The sequence below is a fragment of the Plecotus auritus genome (genome assembly GCF_963455305.1).
Source record: "Plecotus auritus genome assembly, chromosome: 8".
NCBI lineage: Eukaryota > Metazoa > Chordata > Mammalia > Chiroptera > Vespertilionidae > Plecotus > Plecotus auritus.
Genome location: NC_137782.1, coordinates 156,830,181 through 156,847,105, shown reverse-complemented (window position 1 = coordinate 156,847,105; position 16,925 = coordinate 156,830,181). Strand labels below are relative to the sequence as shown.

Sequence of the window (16,925 nt, the reverse complement as noted above, 5' to 3'; positions counted from 1 at the left end):
CTGGTGGGAATGCAGATTGGTGCAGTCACTGTGGAGAACAGTATGGAGTTTCCTCAAAAAATTAAAAATGGAACTCCCATTTGACCCAGTAATCCCACTCCTGGGAATATATCCCAAGAAACTAGAAACACCAATCAGAAAGGATATATGCACCCCTATGTTCATAGCAGCATAATTTACAATAGCTAAGATTTGGAAACAGCCTAGGTGCCCGTCAGCAGATGACTGGATCAGAAAACTATGGTACATCTATACAATGGAATACTATGCTGCCATAAAAAGAAGGAATTCTTACCATTTGTAGCAACCTGGATGGAATTGGAGAACATTATGCTAAGTGAAATAAGCCAGTCAATGAAAGAAAAATACCACATGATCTCACTCATTTGTGGATAATAAAAAACATTATAAACTGATGAACAAAAAGATACAGAGGCAGTAAAGCATCAAACAGACTGTCAAATTACAGCGGAAAGGTTAGGGAGAGGTGGGGGAAATAAGAGATCAACCGAAGGACTTATATGCCTGCATATAAGAATAACCAACGGATGCAAAACATTGGGGGGTGAGGGCATGTTTGGGAGTGTGGGGGGGGGGACAATGGTAAGATATGTACACATATAATACCTTAATAAAAAATAATAAAATAATTTTAAAAGATAAGGCATTCAGTAGGAAATTAATCATTCTTTACTAGATTAAATAGTTTCCTTTGTTCCCCTCCAAAAGTTTCCATGCCAACTTACTAAGAAATAACCCAATAGTCCCAGGATGTATAATATTGGGCATATGGACAACTGATGTCTTTAGAACCCAGATAAGCTCCTTTTTAAAAGCAAACTCAGTAGTCCAAAAAGTTATAGGTCAGTGAAGGAAATCAAAAGAAACTTTGAAGGAGCCTTAAGCAACAGAAAAAATATTCAGATCTACCCATACTCAATACTAAAAATCCATCCATTCATTCAAGAAATGTGTCTTGTGAACTTATTATATGCCATGCACTATTTTAAGGCATGAATATTCTAGGCAACAGTGAACTCAAGAATTTACATTCTACAGGGGAGACCCAGAATTTACCAAATAAACAACTGAATAGTGTGAGTTATTACTGCTTTACTAGATTAGTGAGGAAAGGCCTCCCTGAAAAGAAGTAAGGTGTAAGATATGCAGATATCGGGGAGAGGAACATTCCAGGCAGAGGAACCTGTGTAAAGGCCTGCAGGAGGGTGTATGCTTAGCATGCCTGAGGACAGTGGGAAGGCCAGTATGGCTGGAGCAGAGTAAGAGACGGGAAGTAGTAGGAGAGGAAAGCAGGTTAGAAGGGACCATACTGTGTCGTGCCTTACACATCACTGTAAGAACTTTGTGTTTTATTCTGAGAGCATGAAGCAGAGAAGGGACATGATCTAAATGTTTTCACAGGCTCATTCTGACCGCTGAGCTAAGAATACAAGGTACATGTTGGAAGCAGTGAGCACTTAGGGAAGCTTTTTGCAATAATCCAGATGAGAGATGGGGCTGATAACAATTAGAAGATGAAAAGCAATTTAATTCTGGATATATTTAGTGGATAGATCCACTTGGAGTTGCTGATGATTATGATGTGAAATTTGGAAAAAAAGAGAAAAGTAAAAAAAAAAAAAAAAATGCCTCTAAGGTTTATGACCTAACCAATTGGAAGGATGAAATATTCATTTCCTGAGATGAAGAGCACTGGAGAAAGGACAGGTTTGGAAGGGGAGAATCAAGAATTTGCTTTTAAATATGTTAACTTTGAGATGCTGTTCTCTTGATAGCCAAGAGAAAGAGGTAGAGTGTCTCATTGGCTATCTGGGAGTCATTACTGTATAGATCAGTGGTTCTCAACCTTCCTAATGCCGAGACCCTTTAATACAGTTCCTCATGTTGTGGTGACCCCCAACCATAAAATTATTTTCGTTGCTACTTCATAACTGTAATTTTGCTACTGTTATGAATCGTAATGTAAATATGTTTTCCGATGGTCTTAGGCGACCCTGCTAACGGTTCTCAACCTGTGGGAATTTAACTTTCACAGCATGAGTCCCTATACTGCGACCCACAGGTTGAGAACCGCTGCTGTAGAGCCTAAGACCATCGGAAAACACAGATATTTACATTACGATTCATTAACAGTAGCAAAATTACAGTTATGAAGTAGCAACGAAAATAATTTTATGGTTGGGGGTCACCACAACATGAGGAACTGCATTAAAGGGTCGCGGCATTAGAAAGGTTGAGAGCCACTGGAGATGGTAGTAAAAATCCGAGAATAGATGGTATCACTGTAAGAATAAGTGCAGACAGATTTTTTAAAACAGAAGAAGGCTACCCATAATTGAGAAAGAACCAACAGAAGGAAATGAGGAGTAACTAGTGAAGAAGAGAACAAAAAGCAAATGGTGTCTTGGCGACTACGAATAGGAGGACTTCATGCAGCGTGCATCCACACTAACGACAACAATCTATTGTTTAATTTGAATGGAGGTTTACAGATGTCCGTATTATTATGCTTCATTAGATAACTTCGTATATACTCTTTTGTATTTTTCGATTTCAGAACAAACTAAAAAAATACTTAAGTGTTTCAGGTAGAAGTTCAGCTATGTTAATTAATACAGAATACTGATCCATTGGTTTGGGCAATTTGAGATCACTAATGACTGGACAAGAACTGTTTCAGTGGAGTAGAGGCAACACATACTCAGCTTGGAGGGGGTTTAAGAGAAAATAGAAATCTCTGTTAAAAAAACCTTACTAAAGGGCAACCCCCCAAAACCACAAATCCACAAGGGTAAAGAAAACAGGAAATGAATCAATGCAAAAGGTGGAAGCCAGGTATCCCCAATAGGGAGAGCTGAGAAGAGATCAACTTACAACAAGAAATCCCCTAAAAGCTCACGCTGTTTACTGGTGTTGTTTTAAGGCTCTAGGAGTTTATGGAAAAGTGAAGTACTGTCTAGAAATGGAGGGAATGACTGAGAACCTACGACTCCCATATCTTTCTCCTCTGTTCTGGACTTAGGAAGCCCCGGCACAGCTGTGGGCTGAGAAAATGGCACTGACAACAGGGTGGCTAAGTGAAAGTTTACATAATGAATGTTGAAGTCCCCGGCCTTCTCCCTCAATTCCTACAACCCAGGCAAGTAGTCATACACCCTACAACACGCGAGTAGAAAAGTCTCTTCTGGGGAATGACTAGCCAAGAGAAACCTATGATACTAACATCAAGGGTTTCTCATAGAACTGGACTAGTCAACAGGTGAAATACAATGAACAAACTTTACCCTGCCCAGAAAACTTTTCACTGCTCACTCTCAAATTTGAGCAGACATCCAAAGATCATCAGATTTCAAGCAAAGTGTCTAATTTTCAAGACAGAAAAGCAACACACAGATAATGAAACAGACTATGCAGGACGAAGGAAACAGCGGGAAAGTCTATGATTAACTCCTCAGAGATATAAATGAAGATACTGGGATTGCTAGACAGCACAGAGGGACCACCTGAAGTTAGAGACAATGACGTTGAAGTGACACCAGTCATATAGTCATGTTCTTCTCCAGTCACATTCAGCTGTCAGGTGGAGACATGAAATGGGCAACAAGGTGGGTTTAAAGGAGGTTTGGGGTTTGCCACAGAATAGAAAAGGTACACACAATAAATCCCTATGACAGTGTAATTTTCTCAAGTTCCATGAGACCTACAACCTTCTAAAAAATGTCTTCTCACAAATCATGAACACATAATATTCTTGATTATGTTAACCCAACTGGAAAAAAAAGCAATATCATACCTTGTTGGCAGCAACCAAGACTTTATCAAGAAATCGCAACCATTCAAAGATAAAAACTGGCCTCTTTGCTTCCGTGATTTGAGCCAACGCTTCCTCATTTAGCAATAAACTGTGGGCTAACTCCATTACTGAAGTTTTAAATTCACACCTTAAAGTAACAAATTAAAAAATACTTGTTAAAAGTCCAGCTTCGTGATTGTAACCACTAAGAAATGAAAAGTCTGGCTTTCCATCTCATTTCTTTTGAAAGAAACTTACATAACTTCTTTGAGGCAAAACCTGAGAACTAAATTTTAAAGGACAAGGGTACAAAAAAAAAGTAATGATTAGTGAGGGGGGAGGGGGGGGAAATTGGGTAAAATAACTGAAATAGTTGCAAATGAGGCATTTTTCCAGAAAAAAAAAAAAGCCTACAAAAAAGCACAGGTCATTAACCCATTCCATAAACTGGAAAACGGAAAAGAACCACGATCAAACACCTGCCAGGCCTGACAGCCTAGGTTTTTCTTGTCCACGGCTGGCTGCACCGCACCCTCACCGCTCCCCGGCTGCACCTGGCCCAGGAGCATATCAAATCGCCCCAGCAAGAAGGTCCCACACTGGAAGTCTCCCAGTGTCTTCCTGCAGGAACGGGGTGGGAGGCCAGGTCCCCGAGGCTGAAGCTTCAGTGACATCCCCGAGCAGAGGCAGCGCGCTCAGCGGGGCTGGTTCCCGCGGCGCCTCCGAGGCCCTTAGCGCAGCGCCGGGCTGGGGACAAGGCAGAGGCCGCCGCAGGCCGAGGGCGTCACTCGGGCTGTCAACCCCAGGCGGCGCGGACATGAAGACCTCGAACTGCCTTCCCACCCCTCTGAAAATGCACGGGGCCAGGGGCGTGTATGCGCGTCAATGTGTTTGCTTTGGCGGCGGACGGGCGGCCTCACCTCCTAGTCTAGCCGGGGCCGGTCAGCTAGGCTCCGGGGTTAGAGGCGCCTGCCGAGGGACCCGGATGCCCCGCCTCCCGCGGTCCTACCAGCAGGAAGCGAGGGGAAAGCGCGTGCGCAGAAGGTTGGCCTTGCGCAAGCGCACTACCCGCGCCCTCCTGGCCCCGCCCGCCGCAGGTTTCCCACAGGTTCTGCACACGGAAACTCAGGTGTGCGCAGAGACCCCGAAGTCCTCCGCGGGTTGGTGAGTGTGCGCTGCCTACGATGTCGTGAGCTGGCCCCGGGCGAGTAGAATTGCCAGGTAGGGAGCTGGAGGCCCCGGATGGAATGATAAAGGGCAGTGATCTGTGTGCTGGTTGTAGCCCATCACACCACCACCCACGTTCCCACCCCTGTGGTCGCTGGTCGGGTCTGTGGGACGCTTGCAGCCGGGAGGGACCTGAGAGGGTAGGGGTCAGCGGTCGCTGAAGGGACTGGTTGAGACTGAGGCGTACTTTTGAGGTAATCCTTGACATCATTTCCAATCCCTTGGCAAATCTTGTTAGCTCTACCTTCAAAATACACCCACTTCCACTGCTGTCACTACGGTCCAAGCCACCCTCATCCTGTCGGATTATCGCCTTGTGAAGTGTATTCTTATGCTTGATGGCAATGGAGGATGCTAAAGTATAGTGTATCCATAAAAAGGGGAGCTTTAAAAAGTACCTGTAAACCATTCAGATCTGCCTAGCACTTCAGTGCTGAACAGGTCCCTTAAAAATAATCTAATCGCATTTGCAGTAACAAGAGCCCTGAGACCTGGTTTCTTTGTGTGTTGACAAGACATTTAGCCGTACGGAGCCTTAATTTCTCCAACTAGTAAGCAGGACTAACTATATTCTTAGCTTGTAGAGATTTAATGATGATTAAATGGGCTAAAAAAATGTATGATATGCAGGGTAAGTGTTAAACCATTATGTGTAAGAATACTATTATTACAAATGAAGAATCTGGTGAGTGAATTACCACAAATGCTGAATATAATTTTCCACATTTTAAACTTACTATAATAAAAAGAAAAATAGGCAAAACTAAACTGTAATGTTTAAGGATGCACACGTGGACGATGCAACTATAACGAAAAGGAGGTGATTAGAAGGAGTGTGAGTGACTAGAGGACAAAGAGGACTCCTGAGGTGGCCAGTGGGGTTCTAGCTTCTGATATGAGTGATGGTTTGCATTATCTTTTACTATATAACAAATTATCCCAAAGTGTATCAGCTTGAATAACTATATTATATCACAGTTTCTGTGGATCGGGAATTTCTTACTGGTTTAGCTTAGCTTGGACTTTCTTAAGAAGTTATAGTGAAGATGCCGGCCCAGGCTGAGTCATTTGAAGGCTGGACTGGCACTGGAGGATCCATTTCCAAGGTAGCTCACTCGTAGCTTTCAAATTTGTTGTCCACAGGAAGCCTCTGTTCCTCCTGCATGGACTCTGAAGGAAGTCAGCCGTCATGTAGTGGGGACACTCACACAGCTCTATGGCGACCCTGCTAGCGGTTCTCAACCTGTGGGTCGCTGCTGTAGAGCCTAAGACCATCGGAAAACACAGATATTTACATTACGATTCATTAACAGTAGCAAAATTACAGTTATGAAGTAGCAACGAAAATAATTTTATGGTTGGGGGTCACCACAACATGAGGAACTGTGTTAAAGGGTCGCGGCATTAGGAAGGTTGAGAACCACTGCTCTAGAACCACATGGAGGCCAAAGGGCTGGGTTCCCAAAGGAAAGCATGAACATCGCCTGGGAACCTGTTAGAAATGCATAATCTCAGGCTCCAGCTCAGAATCAGACTCTTAAAAATTAGTAACTGTTACCCTATCCTATTTGATTTGCAGATACTCCTGTTATATGAAGTTGAACATGGAGGAAGAAGAGGACTATATGTCTGATTCCTTCATTAATGTCCAGTAAGTCAATGTGTACACCTCATGGAATGCTATGTATAAGACATTCATGTAAACTCTTAAGCAATGACATTAACTTCAGATGTGAGGTTGGAAAGTTAGTTTTATTGCTTATTGGAACACCATCTACATATCCATACAGTGCTACAAGGAGCCTCTGAGTGTTACCCATTTCACTCTGCCTTTGATTCTTTTTATTCCCTTCTTCCTAGGAAATTTGCTCCTTGTCTTTATTTCATCTTATTGTCTCTCCTAGCTACTATTCAGCTTGGCTCATTATTGTTGCCACACACTTAGAAAAATTAATCCAAACTTACTTTTTAAACTGTATACTTTCTTTAGTTTCCCATAATCTGGCAACAGCCATCATCATTTTTATTAAAATAGCCATTCTCAGAGGTCACTGATTACATTCTAATATTTATGATAACAAAGATGGTCAGAGAGGTAGCACTGAAATATGAAGTAGTGTCAGGTGAGTAAGTATCAAAGTCATGAGACAACTTCATGTACTCATCTAAAACAGCCTTTTCCCTTTTTCTTCAGAGAAGATATCAGACCAGGATTGCCAATGCTGAGGCAAGTTCGAGAAGCCCGTCGAAAAGAAGAAAAGCAACAAGAAGCTAATTTGAAAAATAGGCAGAAGAGTTTAAAAGAAGAAGAACAAGAAAGACGTGACATTGGGTTGAAGAATGCACTAGGCTGTGAAAACAAAGGGTTTGCTTTGCTCCAGAAGATGGGATATAAAAGTGGTCAGGCCCTGGGCAAGAGTGGTAAGTCACATCCAGAAATAAAAAAGTGTTCCTAACCACCAAATTGTGGTTCACCCATGGGTACCAGAGATGACTGTTTAATCTTATTTATCTACACAGATATCCAAACAACTTAAGCTTCTTAGTCTCTTATGTGCTAACAAGTATTATGGAGAACTTTCCTCTTCCCACATCCACTTTAGACGACCATGGGCCACCAAGAGCTGCTTATCAGCCCAGCTCAGCCTTGAAGTCACTAACAACGGGGATTGGCAAAGCTTACAATGGAGACAACAGCTCACAAGGGCCAAAGGAAAGTGAAACAACATTGAGGACTATGCCAGGACTCTACCCTGTTTGCTCTGTACCTGTAGAGCAGCTGCCGAAGTCGGAGAGGCTCCATTCTCACTTCTCTTTTTAGGAAGCGAGACTGTTTATTAAGATATAGAGGGCAGCCCTAACCGGTTTGGCTCAGTGGATAGAGCGTAGGTCTGCAGACTGAAGGGTCCCAGGTTCGATTCTGGTGAAGGGCATGTACCTTGGTTGCGGGTACATCCCCAGTAGTGGGTGTGCAGGAGGCAGCTGACAGATGTTTCTCTCTCATCGATGTTTCTAACTATCCCTTTCCCTTCCTCTCTGTAAAAAATAAATAAAATATATTTTTTTAAAAAGATATAGAGGCCATATATTTAAAGTAGCTTCTGTAAGCTGTTTTCTTCTCTCCTTTATTTGTACTTGCTTTGATCTTATCTAAAAAGACTGTCACCCTCTTGGATGTTTAATATAAGTCTTTTACTTCTTAAAACACTACCTTTAAGTGATTCAGGAGGCTGTGGGTCAGTCTTATTGAGGACTATGTATTTAAAACGAGGTAATTGATTTACAGTATTGATGTTCAGATTGCAGTTTGAATATCATTGAAACAGGAGGGTATTTCTATGGAACAATGTAAAGTTGCATACTCTGCTTGTCGATCGTTTGAGGAAGAATTTCTAAAGTAGTTTGTGTTTTGTTCTCTTTTTTTTTTTTTTAGGAGATGGTATTGTTGAACCAATTCCTCTCAATGTCAAAACAGGTATGTATGTAATTATTTTTAGGGATATTTACCAGTAATAACAACTTATGCTTATATCTAACACATATATTTGCTTAATAAGTATTTTTTATGATGGTACTGTTACAGTTTTTATCATAGGAAGCCCTCAGTAAAATGTTTCTTAATTCAATTTCTAAACCTTTTAAAATAAAAATAATTTTTAGTGAGTATAAAATTTTAAATAATAAAAAGTCTGGGGGGAAATTGTTGTAACCATTAAAAATGCAAAGGTATTTTTATCAATTGAAATGTTCGAAAGTATTCTGAGATAGATGTATCCATTAAAAGTTTTCCTTAAATATCAGATCACTTTGTAAAGTATATGATTGTCTAACTAGTATGCTAGACACCTAAAACTAATACAAAATAATATTGAATGTAAACTGTATTTGCAAAATAAAATTTAAAAATAAATAAATGAATGTTTTTAATATTTTGAATGAATTATATTTGAAAAATATGTTTTATTTGTTCATCATATTTATATGAAAGTATAACTGTTCAAGTTGTTCTCCCAATTTTAAAAAATTATATAGTATTACTGTCATATTAGATCAAATTAATAATGATCTTTGCAAAAAATCAAATTGTGTGTTTAGGGTGGTTTTTTTTTAAATCTCTGTTTTCTCTCATTCTTATCAAATGATTTTGAGTGATTGTACTCAAGTTACAACTGCATTTAATTTGTAAATATATAAATTGTTACGTTTTGAAATATAAATTTAAATGTATTTCTCACAGAGTTGTCTGTTTGAACAGGAAAAAGTGGCATTGGTCATGAGACTTTATTAAAACGGAAAGCAGAGGAAAAATTAGAAAGCTACAGAAGAAAGATTCACATGAAAAACAAAGCTGAAGAAAACGCTGCAGAACAGTTCCGGTAAAACTTTGTATTTGAGCTGTTTTTTGTTTCATCTTGTCTCAGTGTGTTTTTGTTTTTAATAGATTTCAGAGAGGAAGGGAAGAGGGATAGAGGGATAGAAACTTTAATGATAAGAGAGAATCATTGATCAGCTGCCTCCTGCACGCCTCACCCTGGGGATAGAGCCCTCAATCTAGGCATGTGTGACTGGGCATCGAACTGTGACCTCCTGGTTCATAGGTTGGCACTCAACCACTGAGCCCACTGACCAGGAAGTTTTTTAGTACTTGGGCATAGAAAATGGATGTAAAGCAAGTACAGACCTGTAATGTGCTATTTTTTTCTTTAACTAGAATGCGACTTAAAAGTAAGCAAGATGAAATGAAGCTGGAAGGAGATCTTAGAAGAAGCCAGCGAGCCTGTCAACAATTGGATACTCAGAAGGCAAGCTTTTTACCTGCTTTCAGTTTGGTAGCAAAGTGTTTTGGCACCAATGTGATTTGCCATGAGTTTATATTTAAAAACAACAAACCAAACAAACATTCCAGTTCTGGTATACCTCGTCTTCTACGGAGCAAAGCAGCAATTTTCAACCTTTTTCATCTAATGGCACATCCAATAAACTAATTACTAAAATTCTGTGACACACCGCCGAAACCGGTTTGGCTCAGTGGATAGAGCGTCGGCCTGCGGACTGAAGGGTCCCGGGTTCGATTCCGGTCAAGGGCGTGTACCTTGGTTGCGGGCACATCCCCAGTGGGGGGTGTGCAGGAGGCAGCTGATCGATGTTTCTCTCTCATCGATGTTTCTAGCTCTCTATCCCTCTCCCTTCCTCTCTGTAAAATATCAATAAAATATATTTAAAAAAAAAAAAATAAAATAAAATAAAATTCTGTGACACACCAAAATATATATGTTTTACTCATCTGACAAAAGAAAATAGATATAGCCAAAACCGGTTTGGCTCAGTGGATAGAGCGTCAGCCTGCGGACTGAAAGGTCCCAGGTTCGATTCCGGTCAAGGGCATGTAACTTGGTTGCGGGCACATCCCCAGTAGGAGGTGTGCAAGAGGCAGCTGATCGATGTTTCTCTCTCATTGATGTTTCTGACTATCTATCCCTCTTCCTTCCTCTCTGTAAAAAATCAATAAAAATATATTTTAAAAAAATAGATATAATTTTGATTGATTTACCAAATAAATAATAATAGTAATTACCTACTCATTTTGTTCCTAAATGACTTTTTAAAATATCAGGTGCCTATACTTGTATATATGGATTTCTGGTACCAAGAATTAACCAATCAACCTTATTATGCGACATGACCAATAAGATGCAACTCTATTATATGACCTATGTATTTATGGTTCAAGACAGGGCATGCACACCAGATGGCTGTCATTTTTTCATTTGACAATCTAAGGAAAAAGAGGTCGGTGTTCCTGATTGAATAGTTGAGTATTGCATGTTTTAAAGATTCTTGCGGCACACCCATTAAAACTCACTGGATTAAAGTTTTCATTTAACATGTACTACTCACAATACTGACTTTTCACGGCAGGAACCTGAGTAGTCTGAATTATCCAGTAAGGGTTAAATATCATTTTCACATTTAGTTGTTCTCTGCTTATGTTAATATTGGTTACTCAGAACCACTATGTATGGAAATCCTACTCACCAGAATATCTGACTAACCAGAAAAGCCTATTTTCAGTCCATCTTCTGTACCTCATGTGTCTCTAACTAGTAATACCATGGTAGAATACTACCTATTTCAGATTTGAATGATTTCTATCTTTGATTTTATTTTGCTTTTTTTTTTTATTTTGATGGTTCAAAATAAAATTACTTCAATTAAAGTCTCAAAATTGTGCCTTGGCCGAGTAGCTGTTGCTTAGTGCGTTGTCCCTATACACCAAAGTTATGGGTTCGATCCCCCAGTCAAGGCACATACAAGAATCAACCTATGAGTGCATAAATAAGTGGAACAACAAAACTCCCTCTCTCTCTCTCTCTCTAAATCAGTTTTAAAAATATAGTTTTTAAAGTCTCAAAATTATCTTTAAATATATTGCTAGGAGCAATCTCATTTTTATATATTTCCCTAGCACTTTATTTTGAATGTATGTCTTGATTCTTAAGATTTTCTAGCTTATATGTATTATTTTATTATTTTTTTTCCTTATTGATTAAGGTATTACATATGTGTCCTTATATGTATTACTTTATATCCATTAAGCTATTTATGCCCATAGCTTATTTTCCCTACTAGACTGACAGCAACTTGGAGACAATACAATATTCTAATTGGGCCCTAGCTGGGTAGCTCAGTTGGTTAGAGGTTTGTCTCATACACAAAAGGCGGCAGATTTGATTTCTGGTCAGGGTACATACTGAGGTTTCAGGTTCAATTTCCATTTGGGGCAAGTAGGGCATGTACAGGAAGGTTACCAATTGATGATTCTCTCTCACATTGATGTTTTCCTCTCTGTCTCTCTCTCTCACCCCTTCCCTCTAAAATTCAATAAGCATGTCCTGGGATGAGGATTTAAATATATATATATGTGTGTGTGTGTGTATGTATGTGTGTGCATATATATATATATATTTTTTTTTTAATTGGGTTTTGCATCCCCAGAGTTTACAGTGCAGTGTTTTACTCTTGAAGCAGCACTCAGTAAATATTTAATCAAAAGGATGAATTCATGTTAACATGAACATACTGGTGATAGTCTCATGTTTAGCTATGTTTAATTGGGAACAATTCTACATTTTCAGAATATACAGGTTCCCAGGGAGGCCTGGTACTGGCTGAAGCTTGAAGAGGAGACTGAAGAAGAGGAAGAGGAAGAAAATGAACAAGATGAAGATGAATATGAGAGTGAAGATTTAAGTGTATGTTTTGGGACCATTTTCTTGAGCAGGGTGTCTCAGCATTGGCACTATTGACATTTTGAGCCGGGTAGTGGTTTGTTCTGGGGTGCTGTTCTGTGTATTGCAAGATGCCTGTTGCACTTCCCCCTTGTGACAACCAAAAATATCTCCAGACATTGTGAAATGTCCTCTGAGGGGAAATCACCCGTAGTTGAGAACTACTGCCTTATAGGTTTATTAACCCCAGATCAAAACTTTATAATTTTTCCCTTTAGCTTCAGTTTACCCTCTCATCTCTGCTCTAATGTGGTTGATGGATTAGCTGCAAATGTAAATTATTTTCATTTTACCTTGTTTCCTGTTAAACTTGTGGAAGTGATTCTTCTTCCCCACCCACAAACAAGACAAAGCAAAACTCAATTCAAAGGAAGAAGAGATTATTCAAGAAATAACTACACATTTCTATGGTTACATGTACATAAGACTTTTGTAGGAAACATTCAAAATCTGAAAAACCTATGTTCCACTTAAATGGGAGACCACTGATGAGAACTTTAATGGCACAGGGAAGCAGTGTTCTCCCTCATCCCACTGGGGAAGGCAGATTCTTTGAAAGTAGAAGTGGTCTTTAAATGATCCTCATCCTAATAGAGCCAGCCAAATTCTATTTCTGAATGTTACTAATGAGTCTCTATTCTGTCTGGAAAACTTGTGAAAATAATCAGGGTAGCTGGTAAACTGGGACACATTCTAAAATATCCTGCCTTTCACACCTCTCCTAACTGCTAGAGAGTGTAGCAGAAGATTTATGGCCTTGGGCTAGTTCAGCATGATCCAAGAGACCAGAAAACCAAGATCCTGGTCAATGTGAACCATTAATGTGCTTGTGTCCTATATCTAGGTACTGGACAAATTACAGATATTGACGAGTTATTTAAGAGAAGAACATCTGTATTGTATTTGGTGTGGAACAGCCTATGAAGGTAAGAAAATGCTTTAAACTTTTAAAAAATATTGAATACAAATGCTCTTTGATTTTCAACTTTTTTTTATGAATATCATATTTCCCATAGATAATGGAAATTTCTTATTCTATCCAAAATGTAATGTAGAATCAATGTCTTAAATAAGTAGTAAGTATAGAAATAATTGAGGCCTTATTAAAGGTGTTTTTAACTTTTCGGAAACAAAGTGCAGAAGGGAATTTTTCCGTCTTTTATTTAAGAAGAAAAAATTTGATTCACTTAAGGATGATAATTTTTTTTATGCTTTATTTTTAATCTTTCTAAAGTTATAGATACTTGAAAGATATATTAACTTTTTAGAACTCATTATTATATAAATAGAATATTTGTCTCTGAACCATAAAAATCAGCATCTTGAAATCCACTTTTTTTTTAATTTTAGAAAGAAATGGTTTAAAACTTGTCATATGTATTACAGAGCCAAGTGCTTTCCCTTCGAATACATTTGCCCAGGCTGGCTTTATTAACTTGAATTTAAGGACTTTGAACTTGAGAGTGAAGAATTTTTAGTTATTGTTGTTTTTACTAGTATCTTTTCCTGGTTTAACAATCAGGAGCAAACAAAGCTACAAAATGCATGTTATGTTGAAATAATTTTCTAGAATAGTTTACAAGTCTTTTATTTTCTTCATGTAAATTATAGATAAAGAAGACCTGTCTTCAAATTGCCCAGGACCAACTTCTGCAGATCATGACTAAGATTCTCAATAAAGTAGAAACTTGGAAAATGCTGTTGTTTCCTAGACAGTGAAGCAGTTAGAATTCCCAAAAATTTTTATGCCAAATTTTTTGTTTTTTTTTTTTGTTTTTTTTTTTTTTTTTGGACTATAGAAGTACTTTGTACTTTAGAATATCAAAGTTCATGGACTCCAATAAAATAATGGAATGCTTTTTCAGAACACCAGATGGGCCATTACAAGTTATGGCTCTATTGTGATGCTTATGGAATTTAAGGACACCAACAGGTAACTCTTGTTATTCCCCTCTTCACTTCGGAACAAGTTGAGAAATAAGATGTGGAAGTCAGATATCACAATATCAGCTTTATTGTCTGTGAAGCTGAAACAGAGAGCAAGGCTGACCTGTTCTCCAGTCAGGCTCCCTAATAAATCTTCCTGATTGGAGAGAACGACAGGCCTCTGCCTTGCAGGGACCCAGCCCAACTTTGCATTTCTCACCTAGAAAGTTAGCTTTCTAGGTGAGAAGATCCACCAGGGACTGGGCCTCACATGCTAAGTTCTGTCTCCCAAAATCACTCATCAGATAAGACACACCTGCCCTGGCCGGTTTGGCTCAATGAAGACTGTCAGCCCGCCCACTGAAGGGTCCTGGCTTCAATTCCCGTCAAGGGTTCTCTCTCACATCGATGTTTCCTCCCTTCCACTCTTGCTAAAAATCAATGTAAAAATATCCTCAGGTGAGGATTAACAAACAAACAAAAAGGCACCCCTCTATTGAGAGGGAATGAATGAGGATTCACAGAGCTTGTTCCCACACTTCTCAGAGCTCACTGCCTTAAAACAGACCATTCCATTGCTGGGTAGGTCTAAGCAATTTCAAAGTTATTTTTCTGTCTTAAGCTGAAATCTGCTTCCCTATAATTTAACTGAATACGGCTAAAAACCTACTGTAGCACACCTCTACAGAGCTCCATCCAGGGCTGGGCGTCAAAACAGTGAACTTTTTCTAAAGTGATTTTGATTAGCTAATCTGGGATAGTTCCTAGATGTCTTGTATTTATTTTAAAGTTCTAAGAATGAGTCTCATAAGCACTTGTGGGTGAGAACTAATGCTATAGGTTAAATATAGGGCACTGCTGCTCTTGGGATAGCATTGTGAACTCGCCTGTACAGTTTTACCTCTCACCTTTCAGTAGCGAAGAGCAAGAGGTCAACCTCTTCTCCCTTTTGTTAGAAACAGCATACATGACAACATAGCAAATGCTAAGCTACACTGGCACAAGCTAATCAATTGCACAAGTTGTTTTAGCCTCCGACCTAACATGACCCAGTTCACTTGTCCTCAAGTTGAACTTGGGGAGCTTTAAAAAATAATACGAGGGTCCCACTTCCAGAGATTCTGATGTCATTGGTCACTGGGGCCTTGGCATCACTGCCCTTGATTCTAAGATGCAGCAGAGCTTGAGAACCACTAATCTGGTTAACTTCTGGGCCTCAGTTCTTCATACAGAGCATGAATCATTTTTATGAATATAAGTACATATATAAAATATGGGGGACATCTGTAATACTGTCAACAATAATGTTAAAAATATATTGGAGTTCATATAGTTAATAATGCTGTTGAATATTGTTTCATTTAAAAATAATGCTGTTGAATATTTACTTGTTTCACTTAAAAATAATAAAACTATGTTAATAACTAAAAGGAGTACATCCTTCCCTCAGATTTATAGTCAAATCCTTTCCTGTCACTTCAGCCAACGTACCTATATTCTTTCAGTCAGTCCCAAAGCCATGTGATTGTTTCACATGGGAATCAGGAACTGGCTTCCTTGACTCCTCTTAGTGACTGTGGGGACAGCCCACCACCTGCCCAGTGGCCTAGAATATTCTGAGTATGTTCATGAACAATTCTGCTGAGAATGGGAATAACCTTGGTGGACCCCATGACTGCCACCAGAGGGTGATCTGCATTTCCAAACCCAGGGCCTGCCTTGGAGAGTGGGAGACATCCCACCATTCTTATCCATCAGTGGTTCCAAATGAAGGCTTTCAACGTGAGTAAAAACCTTTTATTCATATAGGCCTTTTATGAGTTCATAACTAGACAATAATGAAGACCAAGGGAAGCAAAACATTGAAAATAATTTTTTAATTATCTTTAGAACATCTGTGTGAAATTTGAAACATCAAGTAAATTTTAATGTCATTTACTTTTGTTTATATTGTGCTGTTTATTTTCAAAGTCCTATCTACAAGTTCTAAAATGTTTCATTTTCCTAATTTCAAATCCCACATACTAGAGTTTCTGAAATTCAAAACAAGTAGATTTCAGTGTAGCAAATTGATTTACCTTACAGACCTTTAAGTGTTATTTGCCAAACATTTTTTTTATTTGCCCAACATTTAATAGTTAACATTTTAAAGTGGACATTTAGTATTAGATATATTTTGTAAGTTCGATCATATAAAATTAACACTCTTCACCCATTCACAAGCACATAATAGAGTTCCTGCTGTGTGCAGGGCAGTGTACTCGATGTCTTGGCTATACAGAAAGCAGAGTGCCTGTCCTTGCTTTCCAGCAATTCACAGTATGGGCTGAACAGCCATGTGGGGACAGCTGAGCTTTGAGGCCAACTGGTAAGCACAATACAGAGGTACTACACAATGGGAGTACTAGGGAGAAGTTTCATTCTGAGAGGGAGATGGTAGAACACTATGGAAGTAGCACTGAATTTGGGTTCTGAACATAACTTTGATATGCAAAATAATGAGGAAGGAGTTACAATATGACCCAGCAGTTCCACTCTTAGGTACATGCCAAGAGAACATGTCCACATAAAACCTGAACATGAACATTCATAGTAGCCTTCTTCATACTAGCAGGAAAATGGAAACAACCCAAATGTCCATCAATTAACGAGTAAATAAAATGAAGAAT

At 39.1% G+C, this 16,925-nt stretch overlaps 2 protein-coding genes across 5 annotated transcripts in view; one reads left to right on the top strand and one right to left on the bottom strand.

Annotated features, from left to right (window-relative positions):
* Positions 1 to 4,821, bottom strand: part of HEATR5B (HEAT repeat containing 5B) — a 76,543-nt gene extending 71,722 nt beyond the window's left edge. For 2 of the 3 annotated variants that reach the window (XR_013961348.1, XM_080682930.1), the window contains exons 1-2: positions 4,735 to 4,821; positions 3,815 to 3,962 (exon numbers count right to left, since the gene is read on the bottom strand). Coding sequence is in view for 2 of the 3 variants with exons in the window: in XM_080682930.1 (XP_080539056.1) it covers positions 3,815 to 3,940 (126 nt within the window). In the remaining variant the exon portion in view is untranslated. The remainder of the gene's footprint in view (positions 1 to 3,814; positions 3,963 to 4,734) is intronic. The other variant, XM_080682931.1, reaches the window with a different exon arrangement.
* Positions 4,822 to 4,847: 26 nt separating this feature from the next.
* GPATCH11 (G-patch domain containing 11) lies at positions 4,848 to 16,194 on the top strand. 2 transcript variants are annotated; one of them, XM_080685630.1, is made up of 9 exons: positions 4,848 to 5,035; positions 6,621 to 6,692; positions 7,236 to 7,462; positions 8,475 to 8,516; positions 9,297 to 9,417; positions 9,753 to 9,843; positions 12,178 to 12,294; positions 13,175 to 13,256; positions 13,942 to 16,194. In XM_080685630.1, exons 2-9 carry the CDS (start codon positions 6,634 to 6,636, stop codon positions 13,995 to 13,997), a joined length of 795 nt encoding a protein of 264 aa, XP_080541756.1. In that variant the 5' UTR covers positions 4,848 to 5,035; positions 6,621 to 6,633; the 3' UTR covers positions 13,998 to 16,194. The 2 variants fall into 2 exon arrangements, with proteins under 2 accessions (XP_080541756.1, XP_080541757.1); XM_080685631.1 differs by having other exon boundaries at positions 4,848 to 4,978; positions 13,942 to 15,686.
* Positions 16,195 to 16,925: the final 731 nt, after the last annotated feature.